This window comes from Mastigoproctus giganteus, chromosome 9 (genome assembly GCF_048544385.1).
Source record: "Mastigoproctus giganteus isolate SK-2022 chromosome 9, ASM4854438v1, whole genome shotgun sequence".
Classification (NCBI taxonomy): Eukaryota; Metazoa; Arthropoda; class Arachnida; order Uropygi; family Thelyphonidae; genus Mastigoproctus; species Mastigoproctus giganteus.
Genome location: NC_143583.1, coordinates 217361507 through 217385818, shown reverse-complemented (window position 1 = coordinate 217385818; position 24312 = coordinate 217361507). Strand labels below are relative to the sequence as shown.

At 38.4% G+C, this 24312-nt stretch overlaps 1 protein-coding gene across 2 annotated transcripts in view; it reads right to left on the bottom strand.

Annotated features, from left to right (window-relative positions):
• The window catches only part of LOC150081124 (uncharacterized), a 1253880-nt gene that overhangs the window by 529215 nt on the left and 700353 nt on the right, over positions 1–24312 (bottom strand). For both annotated transcript variants that reach the window (XM_090381132.1, XM_090381131.1), the window contains exon 24: positions 16087–16140. In XM_090381132.1, coding sequence (XP_090237258.1) covers positions 16087–16140 — 54 coding nt within the window. The remainder of the gene's footprint in view (positions 1–16086; positions 16141–24312) is intronic.

Here is a 24312-nt window from a genome sequence, read left to right as displayed (position 1 = left end):
GTAGACGTTGTACTCCCCAAATTGCAGTTCTGCATCCCTTATATCTTATATCTGTGTGACACCACGTCTCTGATATCCCAACGATATCTGCCTTTGATGTTTTGAGCAATACCTCAAATTCATCAAATTTATTTACTAAACTCCTAGCATTGGTGTACACGCAAGTATACCTACACCTGTTTCTATTCTTAGCTACCCTAACACAACCCATGTGTTTACTTGTACCGCAATGGCTCCCAGCAGTCTCTGAAATACCATGCATCTTGTTTTTCAGGCTTCTGCTCATTCTAATAGAAGCAGTGCAAGAATCTCTTTCACCTCTGCCAGTGGCTACTGTCAATCTATTGGTCTTTGTCTCCCCCCCAAGCTAGCAGTTTTCCGACCCACCTAACACTGCCTCGATAGCATCAGCAAATATTCTTGCACCCTGTCTATTTAAGTGTATCCCATTCCTGTAGAAGCAATCTCTCCTGTTAACATGTACAGTCCAGGCTGAAAAAAATTCTACCCCTTGAGCCTTGGGCCAATTTTTCCAGGGCCGAATTGATCGACAAGGCTCTCATCATATACTCCCTCCTATCGTGTCTGGCCAGAATTGCAGACACTTTCAAATTGAACCCTAATTCTCGGCTTTTGTTCAACAGTGACCTGTACTTGTTAAGTAATTCTGCCGGTCTCCTACTCTTAATATTATTAGTGCCAACGTGTACAACTATATCACCTTTTGTGCCCTTAAAAGATGATATTCGCTCTACAATGTCATCAACCTTTGCCCCTCAATTTAGTTTCTTCGAGGGCATCCACCCTGTCCTTCAAGCTCTCATATAGGCCCACAAGAACGCCGAGTTGTTGCCTGATATCGATACACTCCTTGCATCGCACACAAACGAAAGACATCCCCCATGGCAGTATCTTGTCCCGTACCCGATTGCTCTGCAAACATCAAGCAAACAGTGCATTTTATAAGGCTGTGAGTCAGAGGACAAATGCCCCCCTCAGTTCTACTCTGAGTCACAGCACTTCCATTAGCTTGAGCCTTTTGCTTTGCTGCTCTTGTCTGAGTCATGATTCTATTAATTAATTAATTAATTAATTATGTTTATGTTATTAATTATGTTAAATATATTTAATTATATTAGGTTTATAATCTAAGTCATTATATGTATTTATTTAAAAGTACAATTTAACTGCTAACGAAGTTCAGCTAACGCTATCTAGTACGGTATATAACTGTCGTATCACAAAGGCGGGAAAGTTACGAACGGTAATCTACGGACCTTAAGTATTAATTAACTTTCAAATCATGTTCTCTTAATTCAGAATAAACTAACGATCCTTACTACGTCTATAAGCTGCTTACAGAAATAATTCGATGTAAAAAAAATATTCAATCAAGTGGCTAAATATGGCTAAAGAATGTCTCGTTCAGCGGAGTTGCAAACACGTGGATACCCTTACCGATACTTTTATGCAATTACAAGCCCGAGTAAAGAATAAATACACCAAATTAATCAGAAAATCATAAAATAATGTTATACTACTAAATTCAGAAAAACAAAAAAACAAAAGTTTTAGAAAAACAATAATTTCAAATCAATAAATAAGAAAAATCCACTTAGCGGCTTTGAACACGACCGTCTCCTAGTCGCCTCGTCAACAGACTCTAATTTAGAAAACAAACCCCTCTAAATGTTTGTCCAGTTCCTCCTTAAATTTATTTAACCTATCAACTACCACAACGACAGATGGAAGTTTGTTCCAGCAATTAACCACCCCCTGCTAAAGGCAAATTTCTGCACTTCTAGTCTACATCTTTCCTTATTTATGCCCCCTTAGGTTCGTAATCTGAACAAGTGGAAGAATCCCAGAATTCAGCATGCCCAACTCATTCAAGGCCTTATACACCTCAATCAGATCACCTTGCAGGTGCCTAGTCTCCAGTCACAGCAATTTTCAGAACTTAAGCCTCTCTCTTGGTAAGAGGATTCCTTCATTCCCCTTACCAATCTTATTGCCCTTCTCCGTACATGCTCAAGCAAATCTACATCTTTCCTAAAATGCAGCTTCCAGACTTGTACGCAGTACTCAAGGTATGGCCTGACCATTGCCTTATACTGGGGGACAATCACTTCCTTTTCCCTGCTAGCAAAATTCCTGTATATCATTGACAACAACCCATAACCAGCCTGTCTGCATTGCTCAGAAAACTTCATATCTAACTGCACAATTACTCCCAGGTCTTTTTCATTTTCCTTAAGTGTAGTACCACACAGTTGGTATGTTTCTCTGGGGTACTTCTACCCATATGTAGTACTTTGCATTTGTCAAGGTTAAATTTCAGTTGCCACTTCTTAGCCCATCTGCCCAAATTATCTACATCCTGTTGCAGTAGCACAATGCCATTACTGTCATTAACAACCCTGCCAACCTTTGTATCGTCTGTAAACTTCGACACTAAGCCTGATATACCTTCATCAATATCATTGATAAATATACAAAAGAACAGTGGAACCAAGACGGAACCCTGCGGGTCTCCAATAATAACAGTAGTCCACAAAGAGCACCCATTGATTACCACTCTCTGTCTTCTCCCACTCAACCATCCTTTTATCGATTGTAGCAATTTACCCTTAATACCATTCTGCTCTAATTTGTACAGTGGTCTTCCATGTGCAACAGGGTCAAATGTTTTTCAGAAATCCAAGTATATGATATAAAAATTATTGTTTGCATCCAGTTCCTTTGTAACCACATCATAATAACCAATCAAATTTGTCAGACAAGACATTCCCTTAACAAACCCGTGTTGTGTCTGAATTATTGGTGCAGTCTTGTCTAGATGATCCTGCAATGCATCTTTAACCAGTGACTCCATTATTTTACCCAGAACAGAAATTAAACTAACTGGTCTGTAATTACTCATGTCACTCTTTGATCCCCCTTTGTGAATTGGGGATACATTTGCACATCTCCAGTCCATGGGGACTTCCACTGAGTCCAAAGATGCTCTCATAATTATGGTTAAGGGTTTGCTTACTTCTTTGCTACCTCCTTTAAAATAAATGGATAGATCCCATCCACCCCAGGTGCCTTTCTTATGTTTAACTTCAACAATTTCTCCTCCACTTTGCTCTCAGTTATTACAAAATCATTAAGCACCCTGCTACAATTTGATAACCTTCTGGCATTTTCAAACCTTAATAACTCCTCATGTGTGAATGTAGATGCAAAATACTCATTCAGTTTGTTTGCTATCTGAGCAGGATCATCAACAGTCGAACCATCGATATCAAGTGGACCAATCAGATTCATCCTCTTCCTTTTAGAGTTTATATAAATAAAAAATCCTTGCTGTTTTTCTTAGCCTCCTTTGCCAAAGATTTTTCGTAATCTGCCTTTGCCTGCCTAACCTCCTTTGTGACTTGAATACAGACTAGCATATATCTGTCATAGGCTTCTGTGTCGCCTGATAATTTATATGCATCCCATGCATTTTTCTTCTCTGTCATGAGTCTCATTAGTTCATTTGATAACCATTTAGGCCTAAACCTTTAACAGTATTTCTTAATAGGTATGAAACCTTTAGTAGCTTCTGCGATTAATTCCTTGAATGCTCTCCACTTAGAATTTGCTGTTGGTAACAGTAGCGTAGCTACCCTTTTATCGGGCCGGAGGCAAAGAACATGTTTGGGCCCCTACTTAATTAATGAAAATTGCAAAAAGATGAGATAGCCAAAGATGCAGGGCCCCCTATAGGGCCCGGACTTGGAGGCAATTGCCTTGCCTGCCTACATGGTAGCTATGCCACTGGTTAGTAACATCATCAGTTGATCCCACTGTACAGAATTTAAAAACTGTCTGAGACCACTATAGTCACCTTTATGGAAGCAAAAACCTTTTCCTTTACCCCTGATGGTAATTATATCTTTAAGTAAATCCCACATCAGTACACTGTGAACCACTAAGTAGCATTGGTTCCTTTATCTGCAAATTTTTAATACACGAATGATCACTGCTGATAACCAGATTAAGAGTATTACCGACTCTGTTTGCCTCTTGAAAATGCTGCTGGGGTAGAAAACAATCATCCAATAAATCAACAAAAGACTTACTAGTGTGCAAGTGACCAACCCACTAGTTCCAGTCAATATCTGGGAAGTTAAAATCCCCCATTCTGATTTACTAGCCCACATTATTTCTCTGTACAACCTTTCATTGTACTCATTCAAGTTATTAAACCTATAAAACACTCCTACTCTTATTTTTGCTTTCGCAGTGCTTATGTCTTTATTATTATTATTATTATTATTATTAGCTATATGGTGCAAGGAAGCCCGAGGCTTATGCTGCACCAGCCAAAAAAAAAAAATCCCGAGTTACCCTAAGAGAGAGGAGAAGTAGAAGAGAATCGTCAAGAAAGAGAAGGATGATAACATCCAGTTCAGAATTCTGGGTGTGCCAAGTCCAAACTCACCAGATGTGAGCCCCTGGGATAATGGACAATGAACATTAATAGAATTCTCATGTAATTTAATTTCGATGATTTCTGCAATTAATAGTCTTGTATAATTACGTTGGACACTAAATATTTGGCCTCGTTAAATAAAAATGTATATTTATTATGCTAATGCACTTTCGCTCCTGATCACTTGTCTTCGTCAGGCCTAAAGTCTTTTTCTACTTCATTTTCCCGTTCCTTCTAGTAATTTGTCTAATCGTTTTCTTTCACACCACCAAGTGGAAGTTTATTCCGACAATCAATTAATCAAGTGCAGAAATATGATGAAGGCAAATTTCTGTACATCTACCCTACAACCATCTTTTATCAGCTTAATTTTTTTTCTCTCTTGATCATACGGAGCGAACAACAAAAGAGTAAGGGTGCCATAAGCATCTATTTTACTCAACCGATTTAAAGGCTTAAACAGTTCAATAAAGTCTCCAGTGATGTAACTATAAATGCTGGGCCTCATACAGATTGCAGAAAGTCCTCCCACATGTGATCTTTAACAACTATAATCAAATCAGCCATTGGGATTCCTGATCCTTTTCTCCTCCCATGGTGTCTGACATGGCGATATGTCTGTATTCTCGGGGTATAGACCTACCACCACGTTAATAATTGACAACATGAGAACATTTAATTGAAGAGAATATAAAAAAACAAAGAGCATTTTAATATTTAATTTACTTATTTACTTTCTATTTTTAAAATTGTTAATTATGCTGGTCCCTTTGGGGCAGGGTTTTTTTTTTTTTTTTTTTTTTTTTTTTGCTAACCCATTCGGAGACAGGATTCGCTTGTCTCCAGTTTATTAGAAACGGGATTTTCACTTGTTCATAGCCAGACTTGCGCTTCCTAGGTACGGAAACTGCTAGCATCCACTGGCAATACCCTTTTTCCAGTGAATGCGGATTCATTTTGGTTTTTGCCCCATACGTGAATATAGGGACTGCTGCAGCCATACAACTTGCGATGCACCAAACTGACTCAACAGTGCACTGTTCATCTATATCAACTGGATGCACTTCTTTTGATTTTATGTTTTTCTTAAATGATTAGACATTTAAGTAAATTCCACATCAATTGATTGATCACTGCCACCTAGTGGTACTTTTATCTGCAGATATTTAATGCATGAATAATCACTACTGATAATCAGATCAAGAGTATTACCCAGTCTAACATAATGCTGTAGAAAACTGTCATCTAATATTGCACAAAATCTTGCTGGTGTGCAAGTGATCAATTCACAATTTCCAGTTTTCAGATTTTAAATTTCCATCTAGAAAGTTCAAATATGCCATTATAAGACATTCTGATATACTGGCCCACTCTATATCTCTGTATAGATGCTCATTTTACTCATCAGAACCATTATAACACACTCCTACTGTTAATTTTCTTTCTCAGTATTTATGACACATCAAAGTGGCTCAGCATTGCACTGGCCATCCATGTTAACTGTATGCACTGCCTTAGATTTTATGTGTTTCTTAACTAAGTGCATAACCCTGCTCCCCCTCCTATTTGCTGATGCTATCGATGCAATATTAGGTGGGTTGGAAAACTGCTAGTTTGGGGAGGGATTCACAGACTAATCGTCTAACAGTACCTGCAGGTGGTGTGGAATTGATTATTGCACTGCTTCTATTGGAATGAGCAGCAGCCTGGAAAGCAGGTTGCTGGGGATTTCAAGAACTGCTGGAAGTCATCATGAAACAAGTAAATACATGGGCTGTGTTAGGGTAACTAGGAGTAAGGAAAGGTGCATGTATACTTGCATATACACCAATGATAGTGCAGTAAATAAATTTCATGAATTTGAAGTCCTGGTCAAGCACTTCAAATTCATGAAAGGCAGATATTGTCGAGATATCAAAGAGGTGGTGTCACACAGATATGAAGAATACAGAACTGGATTTTGAGGAATACAATGTGTACAGAAAGAATAGACAGGATAGGAAGGGAGGAGGGGTTATGCTGTTAGTTAAGAAACACAAAATCTAAGGCAGTGAATCCAGAGTTGATATTGGTGGACAGTGCAATGATGAGTCAGTTTGGTGTGAAATAAGCACTGGGAAAGCAAAAATGAGAGTAGGAGTGGACAATGAACAATGAACAACTACATAGAAAAATAGTGAGCTAGTAAATCAATGTCTTATAATGGGGGATTTTAACTTCCCAGATATTAGCATAAGCATCAGCAAAGGCATATGATGCATGATGCATCAGCCAAATAAAAAAAAAACAAAAAAAAAAAAAACTTATTTCACCCATCCACTTACACCAAATGTTTGTCAAGTTCTGCATTGAATCCATTCAACTATCAACTTCTACAATGACAGATGGAAGCCGGTTCCAGCAATCAACCACCCGCTGGCTAAAGGCAAACTTCCGCACATCTATCCTACAACTGTCTTTCCTCAATTTGAATTTATGTCCTCTCAGGCGATTATTCTGAGCAAGAGGAAGAATCCCATCAGCAATGATCATGCTCAAACCATTCAAGGCTTTATACACTTCAATCAGAAGAATCCCATCAGCAATGAACTGGAACTTGTGGGTTAGTCATTTGCACACTAGAAAGATTTTTGTGGATTTATTGAATGAATGTTTTCTACAGCAGTATGTTAGAGCGGCAACCAGAGAGAGTAATACTCTTGATCTGATTAACAGCAGTGATTATTTATGCATTAAGAATCTGCAGATAAAGGAACCACAAAGTGAGAGTGATCACAGTGTACTGATGTGAGATTTAATTAAAGATTTAACTACCATCAGGGGTAAAGGGTAGGGTTTTTCTTTCGTAAAGGTGACTAAGTGGTCTCAGACAGTTTTTAAATTCTATACAGTAGGACCAACTGATTATGTTACCAACAGTAAATTTTAAATGGGAAGCATTCAAGAAAGTAATCTTGGAAGCTACTAGACTTTTAATGCTGAATAAGAAATACTGTTTCAAGGTTTAGGCCCAAATGAACAAAAGATGAACAAATGAGACTCATGGCAGAGAAGAAAAGTTCATGGGATGCATATAAATTATCAATCAGGTGACACATAAGCCTATAGTAGATATAAACTGGTCACTAATCAAGTCACAAAGGATGTTATGTAAGCAAAGTCAGATTATGAAAAATCTTTGGCAAAGGCTACAAAGAAAAACAATAAAGCCTTCTTTACTTATATAAACTCTAGAAGAAAGGGGATGATCAGATTGATACATTTGATATCGTAGGTTCAACTGTTGATGATCCTTCCTCGATAGGTGAAGAACTATCCATAGCAGTAAAGCCATGGTCATATTTATAGTACACTGCCAATTTTGAACAGTATGCTATCATTATATATTATTTGTGTGTGTGTAAAAATATACACAGATATTAGCAATGTACAGTAATAAGAAACTGAAGAATAATCTATGTATTGTGAAAAAAAAAGTGTAAAGAGAGGAATTTTATGGACTACTGTTGCCACTGCAAAGCAAAAAGAATTCATGACCATAACGAATATATAAATAGAAAAGCTGTAAAAGAAGGTAGAATAAAAGTGGTAACAAACAAGCAAAGCTATGGCATAAAAAAATATAATGAAATCAAAAAATAAATAAAGAAATCAGCATTTGTTCCCAGAAAAAATACTCCTAGTATGAGATAATGAAAAATGAAATCTGCAAATGCAAAATAAATTTTTAAATTTGAGAATGACAGTCCTCCACATAAGTAATGGTATTTCCAAAGGTCACGCAACTACTGAAGTTGTAAAGCAACTTTATTTCCTATATAATTCCCAAAACTTTGCCAACAAGCAAAAGTTTTCTTAAACATAAATATGAAGGTCCAAGGTGTCAGGAATGCAAGATAGGCCAAAGAGCTCATGTACATAGGTTTTTTTTTTTTTTTTTGTTTTAAATTAACCTTTGGACTAAATCACAAAAGATAATTCATTAATTCAGAAATACTCTTCTGATCCAAAGTACTGAACTTAGATAACTTAAAATCACTAGCAATAAAGGACTGACCTTCCAAGACAAGCCCATTGGCATATGAAATAAAACTCATATCTTTCAAAAAGAGAGAGAGAAAAAAAAGGAGCTCTTGGGGGAGGGGAGAAGAAAATCATTCAAAAACTTACTGTTTCAGACTTTGTAAACCTCCCCAAATTCAAAAATTTGACACCATGATTTTCTAAAAGATTTCCCCAGGAACACCATCATAACCCCCCCCCCTCCCATTTCCAAGGAAACCTTTTAGAAAATAATGGTGTCAATTTTTTGAATTTGGGGAGGTTACAAAGTCTGAAACAGTAAGTTTTGAATGATTTTCTCCCCCCCCCCAAACACCACCTTTTTTTTTTCTCTCTCTTATTCAAAGATGTGAGTTTTATTTCATATGCCAATGGCCTTGTCTTGGAAGGTCAGTCCTTTATTGCTAGTGATTTTAAGTTGCCTAAGTTACAAAGGAGGTTAGGCAGGCGAAGGCAGATTACGAGAAATCTTTGGCAATGGATGCAAAGAAAAACAGCAAAGAGTTCTTTACTTATGTAAACTCTAGAAGGAAGGGGATGAATCAGATTGGTCCACTTGATATCGATGGGTCAACTGTTGATGATCCTGCTCAGGTAGCTAACAAACTGAATGAATATTTTGCATCGACATTCACACATGAGGAGTTATTCAGCGAGGGGAATGCCAGAGGTGTATCCAACTCTGGCAGTAAGCTAGAGAATCTTGTAATAACTGAGAGTAAAGTGGAGGAGAAATTGTTGAAAATAAATACAAGAAAGACACCTGGGGTGGATGGGATCTATCCAGTTATATTAAAGGAGGCAGCAAAGGAAGTAAGCAAATCCTTAGCCATAATTATGAGAGCTTCCTTGAACTCAGGGGAAGTACCCATGGACTGGAGATGTGCAAATGTGACCCGATTCACAAAGGAGGATCAAAGGGTGACACAAGTAATTATAGACCTGTTAGTTTAACTTCTGTTCCTGGAAAATTAATGGAGGCACTGGTTAAAGAAGCACTGCAGGATCATCTAGACAAGACTTCAGTTATAGCTCAGACACAGCATGGTTTTGTTAAGGGGAAGTCTTGCCTGACCAATTTGATTGGATACAGTCACAAAAGAACTGGATGCAGGGAATAACTTTCATATTATATACTTGGATCTTAGAAAGGCTTTTGATACTGTTGCACATGGAAGACTGCTGCACAAATTGGAGAAGTGTGGCAATGGAGGCAAATTGCTGCTATGGATAAAGGGGTGGTTGAGGGGGAGAAGGCAGAGAGTGGTAATCAATGGACACTGCTCATCGTGGACTAATGTTATTAGTGGAGTCCCTCAGGGTTCAGTATTGGGTCCATTATTGTTTTCTGTATTTATAAATGATATTGATGATGGTATATCAAGCTTAATGTCCAAGTTTGCAGACAATACGAAGGTTGGCAGGGTTGTCAAGGACACTACTGACACTATGCAACTGCAACAGGATCTGGAAAGGTTGAGCAGATGGGCTGCGAGGTGGCAAATGAAGTTTAACATTGACAAATGTAAAGTACTACATATGGGACACAGCAACCCCAGAGCAATGTATCAACTCTGTGGTACTACACTGACAGTGGTAGAGAATGAAAGGGACCTGGGGGTGGTTGTGCAGGCAGATATGAAGTTTTCTGAGCAGTGCAGATGGGCTGCAAGAGTAGCTCATGGTGTATTGTCAATGATATATAGGATTTTTTCTAGCAGGGATACGGAGGTGATTATTCTCTTGTATAAGGCAATGGTCAGGCCACACCTAGAGTACTGTATACAGGTCTGGAGGCCTCATTTCAAGAAGGATGTAGAGCTGCTGGAACGAGTACAGAGAAGGGCAACAAGATTAGTGAATGGAACAAAGGGGTGCTCTTACGAAGAAATGTTTAAGTTTTGCAAATTACAGTGTCTGGGGACTAGGCACCAGTGAGGTGATCTGATAGGTGTATAAAGCCTTGAATGGTTTGAGCATGCTCAATGCTGATGGGATTCTTCCTCTAGCTCAGAATAATCACCTGAGAGGGCACAAATTCAAATTGAGAAAAATCAGATAGATAGAGAGAGAGAGAGAGAGAGAGAGAGAGAGAGAGAGAGAGAGAGAGATAATCTTTATTACCCTTCACGGCCATAAAGCCAGGGGCTTACAGTTTCCCAAACTTCCGGGAAAATTGAACAATTATTTACAAAAAGGTAATTTTACACAGAAAACATATTATAATACAAAGGAGAGAACTCCTTACGAGAGTTAAATCTGATTGAGCTGGCTTAACATCGAGATAAGAGAACCAGCTCAATCAGACAGGAACAGATGCAAAGTATACATCAGTTATTGCTGATTAGTCCTACTCGTCATAATTTTTTTCCGGTAAGTCCGGTCAGCAGCGAATTTGTTCAGGTCGGCGTCCAGTGCCTGGGTTTGCTTGAGCATCTGCTGAGGAAGGAACCTGTCCGAGAGATGGAGTCGTGCTGAATGCGAGTGGAGCTCGGGATTGGCCCTAAGGGCAGCAGGGGGGGATCCTCCAGACACAGGTTTCCCAGAATGAAGGTGTTGCCATTATGCCTGTTAACATCTTGACTGTTGCTAGGAGGTGTTGGTCGTTGACTAAGGTGGGAAGCCGTGGAATTCCTAGAGAGCTGGCAAGCTGTGTGGTCCGAATCAGAGCTGGAAGGTTGTGCTTCCTGTTGGCCCACTTTAGGAGCCAGAATTCTGTGGCAAAGAGTGGTTTCTTTATTGACGGTGCCGCTGACGCCCAAATTTCAGCAGCATAGAGTAAAGGTGGAAAGATAACTGTTCTTATGTACCTCACGGTTATCTTTTTATCTGTTATATGAAGGAGATGTTGTTTTGCTATCCACCGGAGTCTTGAAGCACGTGTGAGGAGCATATCCATGTGGGCGTTGAATCGAAGTTTTGGGTCGAATACAACGCCCAGATCACGATGGCTGGACACAATTGGGATGAGGGTGTTGCCGACCGAAGGCTGGAGAGAAGAAGGAGTTTGCTTCAAAGAATACACCATGAATTCGGACTTAGCAGGATTGATCTTGAGCCCAAACTGGCAGAGGTAAGATGTGACTGTGGTGAGAGTGTTGTTAATTTCCACTTTTACCAGATTTAGGTCTTGACCGGGGATGATTGGAGTGAGTATCTTGATATCATCCGCCTAGCTTAGTAGACATCGAGAATGTGCAACCAGTGGGAAGATAATGGATGAAAACAGAAGGCCTGAAAGGACCCCTCCTTGTGGGACTCCTGCGGTGACGGATCTAGTAAGGGTGCGATCTCCTGTATGAAGCTTTATAACTCTGTTATTCAGAAGAGAGGAGAGAAAGCATAATATGTTCCCTGTGATCTGGAAGTGGCATTCCAGGAGAGTGAGAAGTTGGTTTACTTGGACGGCATCAAATGCAGCTTCAATGTCTAAGTAAGTCACAGCTAGTTCCTACCTATTCTCCAATGCTGACAAGATAGTATTTGTGGTGGCTAGCAGATTGGTGATCGTTGATCTGTTTGGAAGGGAGTAGTGAATTTGGGCTGGATTACTGGGCAAGATCTGCTTAGTGAGGATAGGGAGTAAAGCCTTCTCCAGGAGCTTCAGATGTAGGATAGACGTGAGGAAATTTGCCTTTAGCCAGCGGGTAGTTGGTTGGTGGAATAGACTTCCATCCCTTGTCGTGGAAGTTGATAGCCTAAATAAGTTTAAGGCTCAGCTGGACAGGTATTTCGAATGAACAGAGGGGTGAAGTGGAAGCGGTTATTTTTTATTTATTTATTTTTTTTGGCTGATGCTGCATAAGCTTGCTTTCTTGCATCAAATGCCTCTGCTAATGCTAGTTCAGTACTTTGAATCAGAAGAGTATTTCTGCATTAATGAATTATCTTTTGTGATTTAGTCCAAAGGTTAATTTAAAACAAAAAAACAAAAAAAAACCTATGTACATGAGCTCTTTGGCCTATCTTGCATTCCTGGCACCTTGGACCTTCATATTCATGCTTAAGAAAACTTTTGCTTTTCTTGTTGGAGGGGGACTTTCTCACTGTTCTAGCAATTTATATTTTACAAAAAAAATGCCATGTGTGTGTGTACAGATTCAGAAAGTAACAACACCAAAGAATAAAACTGTAGAGATATAATAAGAGGAGATAAGAGATATAATAAGAGGAGATAAGAGATATAATAAGAGGAGATTTAACTAATTTAAGATTAGTTAAATTTAGAAAACTAAAAGAATCGGCAAAAACTGAGAATGATTTAGAATCAAAAAATAAATAACAAAGCTACTGAAGAGACAAGCTTAAAATAACATAGTGTAAAAGATTAAAAATTTAAACGGATAACTACTCACCGAGCGCTATGGGTTGATAAAAAAATTTAATTGATTAATAACATGAAAGAAAAATAGTACTAACACCAATCATGGCTAAAATTAAATTAAAATTTTTATGGCTGTAGAGACATCGGGACCACTTAAACCATCTGAGAAAACCATCTTAAACCATCTCATAAGATCTAAATTGTGAAATACCACATAAAAGTAAACAGAAAAAGGAAGAAAAAAATGAACACATGTCAGCATAGATCCCAAAATCTTCAGATTGCAGCTGAGATATCATTGATTGACTAACAAATACCATCTGTAATTCATCTATAAGGCTATTAAAAAAACACTGACTCATATTTATAAAATGCCTTTATTATAATAAAATAAAATAAATGCATACTGACTGTATATTAAAATAAAATAAAAAAAATAAATAGTGTATAATGAGAATAAAATACAATAAATATAAAGTTAAAAGTGCTAAAAATTACTAAAAACCATTAACAAAGTAGCTTTTGGTGGTGGCAGCCGCCTTCATCAGCAATAATGGTTACAGGTTATCCGACAATTTAAATAACACAAACATCTCAGCAGGTCTGCGACACAAACTATGGCATCTGCGCAAGGTCGGCTTCTTGTGCAAGAAATTGGACGAGCCACTTTAAATCATTCATCTCTCCTTAGGATAAGGGCTTCAAAGAGTGGATGAATGCGACAGTCCTTATCCCTATTAGGACTGTAGCGTTTGGATGAACATATTCTTAAACTCTCCAGCCATTTCCGGTTCTATGGGCTATATCCACGATCACGGCTTCTTCAGCTGTAATGCCATGCCTGGTTTCCCAGGCATGTTCAGCCACAGCTGAATCTCTGTAATTAGCGGTCTTGAGGGCACTACTGTATTCCCCCAGGACATCCTGCAGCCTGCGTTTCATTTCCCCCACATAACACTCTCCACAATCAGGGCACTCAATTTCATATATAACCCCACTAGTAACATTAACTGCAATAGGATCTTTGGTTGCGGACACTACTGTGTGCAGCCTCTGACCTGGCACATATCTTACACGAACGTAAGATATGGGAAATGGGTTCCGAAATGTCTGGATATTAGGGAATGTATGCAGTGACAACAGGTGTAAAAGCATCTCTGCAACTATTACTCCTACCTCTTAAACCTCTCTCAATAATGTTCTGGGGGGAACTGCACGTTACTAGGTCTGCTGTAACACATTTAATTATTATTATTATTATTAGCCATATGTGCAAGAAAGCCTGAGGCTTATGCTGCACCAGCCAAAAAAAAAAAAAAAAAATTGAGTACCCTGAGAGAGAGAGAGAGAGAGAGAGAGAGAGAGAGAGAGAGAGAGAGAGAGAGAGAGAGAGAGAGAGAAACGTAGGAGGGAATCACCAAAAGAGAGAAGAATGATGACATCCAGCTCAGGACTCTGGGTGTGTGCCAAGACCATACTCACCAGATGTGAGCCCCTGGGATGGAATCTCTCTCTTCAGATGAGAGAGCAGTGGAACCCCCACCTTTTCCATTAAGGCCTTAACTACATTATTCTAGTGGCAGCCAGCCTGAGCAGTTTTAAACTGTGTGTATTGGCACGATAGGTTTTCTGTAAACCTTAGTTTTCAAGTGTTGGCCTTCTCTGTATATACACACACATCTAGGAACGGAAGGGCCTCTCCCAGCTCAACCTCCGAAGTAAACCAAATATAGCTCAACCTCTGAAGTAAACCAAATAACCACTATTCAACCAATTGAGTATTTCTATTTCGTGTCCTCTTTGTCATCAACATATCTCTTCCACGCTCGTAATGGGGGAGGACTAGAGTTCCACAACAACCTGTCTTCAAACTCTTACATGACTAAGTTGGCTATAATTGCACTAATAGGTGAACCCATGGCCACTCTGTGGAGCTGCTGGTATATAACCTTTATATACCAGCAGATAAACATAGGCCAGTGGTACTAGATAAACATAGGCCAATACCTTCACAAATATCCTCACCACTTAGGGCTGTCCTATCTTTCAAAGTACTATCCCTACTCAAAGCATTTCGCACACAATCCAAGCCATGTTCAATGGGTGTACATGTGAACAAAGAAATGACATCGAAAGATATCATAATCTCACCCTATTCTACCTCCTGAGCACGGACAAACTGCACAAATTCCCTGCTGTTTTTAATAGTATAATCCGAGTGTCCTACCACTCGGATTATACCTGCTGTTTTTTAGTGCTTTTTAACTTTATATTTTATTGTATTTTATTCTCATTATACACTATTTATCTTTTTTTAATTTATTTTAATATTTTAATATACAGTCAGTATGCATATATATTTTATTTTATTATAATAAAGGCATTTTATAAATATGAGTCAGAGTTTTTTAATAGCATTACAGATGAATTATAGAGTTACTGACTCCAGAGGCCTCTTCAATGAAATGCCACCTGTATTTTGTTACTCAGTCAAATATGTGCTGAACTCATTCATTTGCTGCAGCCATTCAAATAACTGGCTTCAATGCTTATTTGACTGACTAAAGAAATGCTGTCTTCAGAAAAAGAGATTTTTAAAGTCCACACTGCACAAGAAATTAAATTTCACTGGAAGAATACACATTTTATGTTAAAATAGTCAGAGGATTGTTAATAGTTCAGTATACATTTAAACATTAGTTTACCTAAAATGTTTTTTGTCTGTGTGGATTTCTGTTTGAATATTCTATTAAACATCAACTGATTTGTATTGCTTCAAGATAATGCTGCAGATTCTGCCCTCTTCAGAAATACTGAGTCAAAGTGTTGTTCAAAACACTGAACTTGGACCTGCTGTTTGAAGAATTTCCAAAGCTTTACCAGAAAGAGAAGATCTGAACTCAGCTTCCGTTTTATTAACTGGGCTGAATATATTCTTTTAGAATCAGATTCTATGAGGAATTGTTAAAATTCCAAGCGTGACTTGGCATCTTAATATAATAAATATATATGACAGGACAGTATGGACACTAAGCAGCATCACTACATGTAAAATTATTTTATCACTATTAATACAAACCAAAGGTTCCTTGAAAAATAAGTGTTAGCAGGCTCAAAGAAAAAGATAGGGACAGATCTCTCTTGTGCCTGCTAACACAGATATAGCATAAATTATGATGTTATCTGTGGTTAATGAAATATAATGTTTTTTAGAGGTAAGGAATATGCTTCTTACCTTATCACCTTTTAATCCAGGATTCCCAGCTTCCCCTTGGACACCAGATGGACCCTAAAATAATAGAAATTTTATATTTTTGTGACAATTATTAATAAATGCATGAAATGCTCAATTATTTTTCAGTTTTTTTTTCAGTTAGCAATAATAAATATCTTTTTATTGTCAAACTTCAAACTCACATAACCAATTTTTCTAATTCCTCATTTATTCCTTTAAATTAAATTTTCTGAAACAACTTTCTTCCACAGTACTTCCTGAAAATTGCAATCTACAGAAATTCAAGTCTAATATTAACAACTATATTCTTCACCTTCAACCCATACATGGTGCTAAGTACTATATGTTTTAATACCTTTCATGTTTGAGGTTTTTATAAAAAAGAAGAAAAAAAAGAAAGAAAGACAGTTGTGCCATGAAACAGAAGAAGTGCATACATGTAAGCAGGGCTGGATTAAGGATGAAATAGATCCCGGGCCATATATAAAGTTGAGGCCCCTTTAATATATATATATATATATATATATATATATATATATATATATATTAAATGTAATATAAAATCATGAGTATTAAACATGTAGTTTCAGTTGATGGATAAAAATAAATAAGCAAGGTAAGACAGATGCACCAGAACACACAGAGCAGCAGTAAAGGATGCAAAGCATTAGCATTAGCATTAGTAGAGGCATTTGATGCAAGAAAGCAAGCTTATGCAGCATCAGCCAAAAAAAAAAAAAAAAAACCCACTTCCACTTCACCACTCTGTTTGTTCAAAATACCTGTCCAGCTGAGCCTTAAACTTATTTAGGCTATCAACCTCCACCACAAGGGATGGAAGTCTGTTCCAGCCAACCAACCACCCACTGGCTAAAGGCAAATTTCCGCACGTCTATCCTACATCTGTCTTTCCTCAATTTGAATTTATGCCCTCTCAGGTGATTTTTCTGAGCTAGAGGAAGAATCCCATCAGCATTGAGCATGCTTAAACCATTCAAGGCTTTATACACCTCTATCAGATCACCTCGCTGGTGCCCAGTCTCCAGACACTGTAAATTGCAAAACTTAAGCCTTTCTTCGTAAGAGCACCCCTTTGTTCCATTCACTAATCTTGTTGCCCTTCTCTGTACTCGTTCCAGCAGCTCTACATCCTTCTTGAAATGAGGTCTCCAGACCTGTATACAGTACTCTAGGTGTGGCCTGACCATTGCCTTATACAATGGAATAATCACCTCCTTAACCCTGCTGGAAAAATTCCTGTATATCATTGATAATACTCCATGAGCTACTCTTGCAGCCCGTCTGCACTGCTCAGAGAACTTCATATCTGCCTGCACAACCACCCCCAAGTCCCTTTCATTCTCTACCACTGTCAGTGTAGTACCACAGAGTTGATACGTTGCTCTGGGGTTGCTGTTTCCCATGTGTAGTATTTTCCTTTGTCAATGTTAAACTTCATTTGCCACCTCTCAGCCCATCTGCTCAACCTTTCCAGATCCTGTTGCAGCAGCATAGTGTCAGTAGTGTCCTTGACAACCCTGACAACCTTTGTATCGTCTGCAAACTTGGACATTAAGCTTGATATACCATCATCAATATCATTTATAAATACAGAAAACAATAATGGACCCAACACTGAGCCCTGACGGACTCCACTAATAACATTAGTCCACGATGAGCAGTGTCCATTGATTACCACTCTCTGTCATTAGAATTAGCATTAGTAGAGGCATATGATGCAAGAAAGCAAGCTTATTCAGCATCAGCCAAAAAAAAAAAAAAAAAAAAAAAACCCAACCACTACTCCCATTTCACCCCTCCGTTCGTTCGAAATACCTGTCCAGCTGAGCCTTAAATTTGTTTAGGCTATCAACTTCAACAACAAGCGATGGGAGTCTATTCCACAAACCAACCACCCGCTGGCTAAAGGCAAATTTCCGCACATCTATCCGACATCCGTCCTTCCTCAATTTGAATTTATGCCCTCTGAGGTGATTATTCTGAGCAAGAGGAAGAATCCCATTGGCATTGAGCATGCTCAAGCCATTCAAAGCCTTATACACCTCTATCAGATCACCTCGCCGATGCCTAGTCTCCAGGCTCTGTAATTTGCAAAACTTAAGCCTTTCTTCGTAAGAGCAACCCTTTGTTCCATTCACTAATCTTGTTGCCCTTCTCTGTACTCGTTCCAGCAGCTCTACATCCTTCTTGAAATGAGGCCTCCAGACCTGTATACAGTACTCAAGGTGCGGCCTGACCATTGCCTTATACAAGGGAATAATCACATCCCTGTCCCTGCTAGAAAAATTCCTGTATATCATTGACAAGACACCATGAGCTACTCTTGTAGCTCGTCTGCACTACTCAGAGAACTTCATATCTGCCTGCACAATTACCCCCAGGTCCTTTTCATTCTCTACCACTGTCAGCGTAGTACCACAGAGTTGATACGTTGATCTGGGGTTACTGTTTCCGATGTGTAGTACTTTACATTTGTCAATGTTAAACTTCATTTGCCACCTCTCAGCCCATCTGCTCAACCTTTCCAGATCCTGTTGCAGCAGCATAGTATCAGTAGTGTCCTTAACAACCCTGCCAACCTTGGTATCGTCTGCAAACTTGGACATTAAGCCTGATACACTATCATCAATATCATTTATAAATACAGAAAACAACAATGGACCCAACACTGAACCCTGAGGAACTCCACTAATAACATTAGTCCACGTTGAGCAGTGTCCATTGATTACCACTCTCTGTCTTCTGCCACTCAACCATCCCTTCATCCATAGCAGCAATTTGCCTCCAATGCCACACTTCTCCAATTTGTGCAGCAGTCTTCCATGCGCAACAGTATCAAAAGCCTTTCTAAGATCCAAATATATAATATCAAAGTTATTCCCTGCATCCAGTTCTTTTGTGACTACATCATAGTATCCAATCAAATTGGTCAGACAAGACCTGCCCTTAACAAAACCATGCTGTGTCTAAGCTATAACTGAATTCTTGTCCAGATGATCTTGCAGTGCTTCTTTAACCAGTATCTCCATTAATTTTCCTGGAACCGAAGTTAAACTAACTTGTTTATAATTACTTGTGTCAGCCTTTGATCCTCCTTTGTGAATTGGGGTTACATTTGCACATCTCCAGTCCATGGGTACCTCCCCCGAGTCCAAAGAAGCTCTCATAATTATGGCTAGGGGTTTGCTTACTTCCTTTGCTGCCTCCTTTAATATAACTGGATAGATCCCATCCACCCCGGGTGCCTTTTTTATGTTTATCCTCAACAATTTCTCCTCCACTTTCCTCTCAGTTATTAGAAAATCATCTAGCTCACTGCCAATTTTTACTTCACCTACGACATTCCCCTTCCTGAATAACTCCTCATGTGTGAATGTAGATGCAAAATACTCGTTTAGATTGTTTGCCAACTGAGCTGGATCCTCAACTGTTGAACCATCAACATCCAGTGGACCAATCTGATTCATCCCTTACCTTCTTGAGTTTAAATAGGTAAAGAACTCTTTTCTGTTTTTCTTTGCATCCTTTGCCAAGGATTTCTCATAATCTGCCTTTGCCTGCCTAATCTCCTTTGTGACTTGGTTACAGACCAACTTATATCTATCATAGGCTTCCATGTCACCGATTAATTTGTATGTATCCCATGCATTTTTCTTCTCTGCCATATGTCTCATTAGTTCATCTGACAACCATTTAGGCCTGAACCTTGAACAATATTTCTTGGTTGGTATGTAAAGCCTGGTAGCTTCCAAGATTAGTTAATTGAATGCTTCCCATTTTGAATTTGCTGTTGGTAACATCATCAGTTAGTCCCACTGTATAGAATTTAAATACTGTCTCAGACCATCATAGTCGCCTTTACGAAAGCAAAAACCCTTCCCTTTACCTCTGATGGTAGTTACCTCCTTGAGTAAATCCCACTTCAGCACACTGTGATCACTGCCACCCAGTGGTTCCTTTATCTGCAGATTCCTAATGCATGAAGAATCACTACTGATAATCAGATCAAGAGTATTACTCCCTCTAGTTGCCTCCCGAACATGCTGGTGTAGAAAACAATCATCCAATAAATCCACAAAAGCCTTGCTAGTGTGTGAGTGACCAACCCACAAATTCCAGTCAATATCTGGGAAATTAAAATCCCCCATTATAAGACTCTCTGATTTACTGGCCCACTCTTATTTCCCTGTACAGTTCCTTATTATGCTCATCAGAGTCATTAGGCCTATAGCACACTCCTCCTCTCAATTTTGATCTCCCAATGCTTATGTCAAACTAAACTGACTCAACAGTGCACTGTCCAGCGATGTCGACTGGCTTCACTTCCTTGGTTTTTATGTGTTTCTTAACTAATAGCATAACCCCTCCCCCCTTCCTATCCTGTTTATCCTTTCTGTAGACGTTGTACTCCCCAAATTGCAGTTCTGCATCCCTTATATCTTATATCTGTGTGACACCACGTCTCTGATATCCCAACAATATCTGCCTTTGATGTTTTGAGCAATACCTCAAATTCATCAAATTTATTTACTAAACTCCTAGCATTGGTGTACACACAAGTATACCTACACCTGTTTCTATTCTTAGCTACCCTAACACAACCCATGTGTTTACTTGTACCGCAATGGCTCCCAGCAGTCTCTGAAATACCATGCATCTTGTTTTTCAGGCTTCTGCTCATTCTAATAGAAACAGTGCAAGAATCTCTTTCACCTCTGGCAGTGGCTACTGTCAATCTATTGACAGTAGCCACTGGCAGAGCTATCTATCTGCCAGTGGCTAGCAGTTTTCCGACCCACCTAACACTGCCTCGATAGCATCAGCAAATATTCTTGCACCCTTTCTATTTAAGTGTATCCCATCCCTGTAGAAGCAATCTCTCCTGTTAACAAGTACAGTCCAGGCTGAAAAAAATTCTACCCCTTGAGCCTTGCACAATCTTTCCAGGGCCGAATTGATCGACAAGGCTCTCATCATATACTCCCTCCTATCGTGTCTGGGCAGAATTGCAGACACTTTCAAATTCAACCCTAATTCTCGGCTTTTGTTCAGCAGTGACCTGTACTTGTTAAGTAATTCTGCCGGTCTCCTACTCTTAATATTATTAGTGCCAACGTGTACAACTATATCACCTTTTGTGCCCTTAAAATAATATTGGCTTAAAATATATTGGCTTATATAAATATGTAAGAACTGTAAGTCTAATAAAGTTTGCACAGATGGAAGTGAAAAATACACAGTGCCAAGTACTAGAAGGATGAGGATGGCAGAAAAAGAAGTATTGTAGGTTTTTAAAAGGAGAAAATATGTAAGAATAAGTTATTGTAGGCAGAATTGCAAAGCCAATTAGAGGTGAGGGAAATGCAAAGTAAAATGATTAATACCAAACTATTAAAAAAATAAAATAAAAGGTGGAATAGAATTCATCAGATATGGGTGGACAAATTTAGTTATAAGTTGAATACAGGGACAGCAAAAATTTGATGTAAGCTAAAGTAAATATGATGCCTTAGCATTACCATTAGTAAAGACATATGGTTTGCTTTCTTCATCGTCAGCCAAAGAAAAAAAAAAACCCTCCCATTTCACCCCTCGATTCATTCCAAATGCCTGTCCAGTTCAGCCTTAAAATTATTTAGGCTATCAACTTTCACAACAAAAGATGGAAGTCTGTTCCACCAATCAACTACCCACGGGCTAAAGGCAAATTTCCACACATCTATTATACAACTCACTTTCCTCAATTTGAATCTGTGCCCCCTGAGGTTCTTAATTTCAACAAGAGGAAGAATACAATCAGCATCAACCGATTCGAGGCCTTATACACCTCAATCAGATCACCTCGCCGGTGCTTACTCTAGAGAATTTAAGCCTTTCTAGGTAAGAGCACCCCTTTCCTCCCCTCACTAATCTTGTTGCCGTTCTTTGTACTCATTCTAGCAACTCTACATCCTTCCTAAAATGAGGCCTCCAGACCTGTACACAGTACTCTAGGTGTGGCCTGACCATTGCCTTGTATAATGGCTATTTTCTCGATTGGATTTCTGTTTTTTAAGATTTGCCAAATAAATGCCCCGATTAAAGGGCATCCACTGTATATATATTTTGCACATACATATAAATATAAATACTACATAAGTTTTTATATTTATATTTTGAATAATAATTCCTTGATAAAAATGTAAAATAAGGGTAAATAAATGTTGCTTTTTGACTTAAAAAATAAAGAAATAATAAAAACAATTTTAATAGAAACATTTAACTTATTTATTGTACAATAAAAAGGTAGAAGAATAAAATTTAAACACTTAACATGTTAAGTTTAAGTATGCACCAATGGAAACAGTGAAAGGAGTGAAAGTGGAGTTGGGTTTCTGGTCCATAAAGATTTAAAAAACAACATTTTGGAATTCAAAAGTACATCGCCAATGGTGTCAAGGCTAATACTCAAGATTTCTAAGAGGTACAAGCTAAAGATTATAATGATTTATGCACCAACATCGAGCCATGATGATGAAGAGGTTGAAGAAATGTACACCAAAATTGAGTCTCCTAGATGAATAGAAAACCCACTACACTATTATTATGGAGGACTTCAATGCTAAGGTTGGAAAAAGACAAAACAGCACAGAAAGGGGAACTATAGGAAATTTTGGAATTGGTGAAAGAAATGAAAGAGGCAAAATACTTGTGGAATTTGCAGAATCTCAAGGATTGTCAGTAATGAACACTTTTTTCAAGAAAAGGGTGAACAGAAAGTGGACATGGAAGAGTCCAAATGGATTAACAACTAATGAAATCGACTTCATCCTCACTAACAGAAGATATATTGTGAATGAAGTTACCATCCTGAATAAGGTAAATGTTGGAGGTGATCACAGAATGGTAAGATGTACACTTGATATAGATGTAGGAAAGGAAAGGAAAAAATTGACTTGAGTCAATAATACAAAGGTCATTGAGATAACAGAAGAGGAGAAAAAGCAGTATGTCCTGGAACTTAAGAACAAGTTTGAGCTTCTGCAGACTGCTCAGGACCAAGATATCGACGAGGAATATTACAACTTTCTGAAAGTGATAAAGCCCAACACTTGTTATGATGAACAGAATACGAAAAATGAAGAGCAAGATAAACACTGACAAGGAGAAAATTGAGTATACTGAGTTATGCAAAGTCATTAGAAAGAGACTCAGAGAGGACGTAAGAAGATTTAACATACGAAAAGAAGAATAAGCATTAAGGGAAAACAAAGGATTTAAATCAGCAGCCATGAGCAATAATACAGAAAGAAAAATGATAATGAAACTGAAGAATAGTGATGGTGTACGTATAAACAGCAGAGAAGGCATAATTCAAATAGCAGAAGACTACTATAGAAAATTATACAAGGAGCGAGGGAATGATGCCAGCAGTGGGGAAGATGGATTGCAAATTAGCAACACATACGACATATCCAATATTCTTCCTGATGAGGTAGAACATGCACTGAAGAAAATGAAGAATCAGAAAGCACCAGGGGAAGATGAAGTTACTGTAGAGTTGTTAAAATTGGGAGGAAGAGACATAACACAAAAACTGGCAAGGCTCTTCACAAAGTGCATTAGAAAAGGTGTGACGCCTAAGCAGTGGAATAATGCAATCATAGTTTTGCTGCATAAGAACAAAGATAAATCAGAAATTGGGAATTATAGACCAATTAGCTTGTTATCCCACATCTACAAGTTGTTCACAAGGGTCATTACTAACAGATTAGAAAGAATACTTGATGAGAATCAACTGAAAGAGGAAGCTGGCTTTAGGAGAGGATTCTCAACTATGGATCACCTTCATGTAATATCATAGCTAACGGAGAAAGCAAATGCATATAAAACACCATTACGCCTGGTATTTGTGGATTATGAAAAGGCACTTGACTCCATACAGCATAAGTCAATGTTTCGGGCACTGGAAAGACAAGGCATAAAAACCCCACATATTATGATTTTGAAGAAAATATATGAGAACGCTACCTCCTTTATTAGACTAGACAAAGACAGTAGGAAATTTAAAATCGAGAAAGGAGTTCGACAAGGAGACACATTATCTCCAAAGCTGTTTAGTGCTGCCCTTGAAGAAGCTTTCAGAAGATTAGACTGGTCGCAGAAAGGAGTCAAAGTGAATGGAGAGTACTTAAATCATTTGTGATTTGCAGATGACATTGTGGT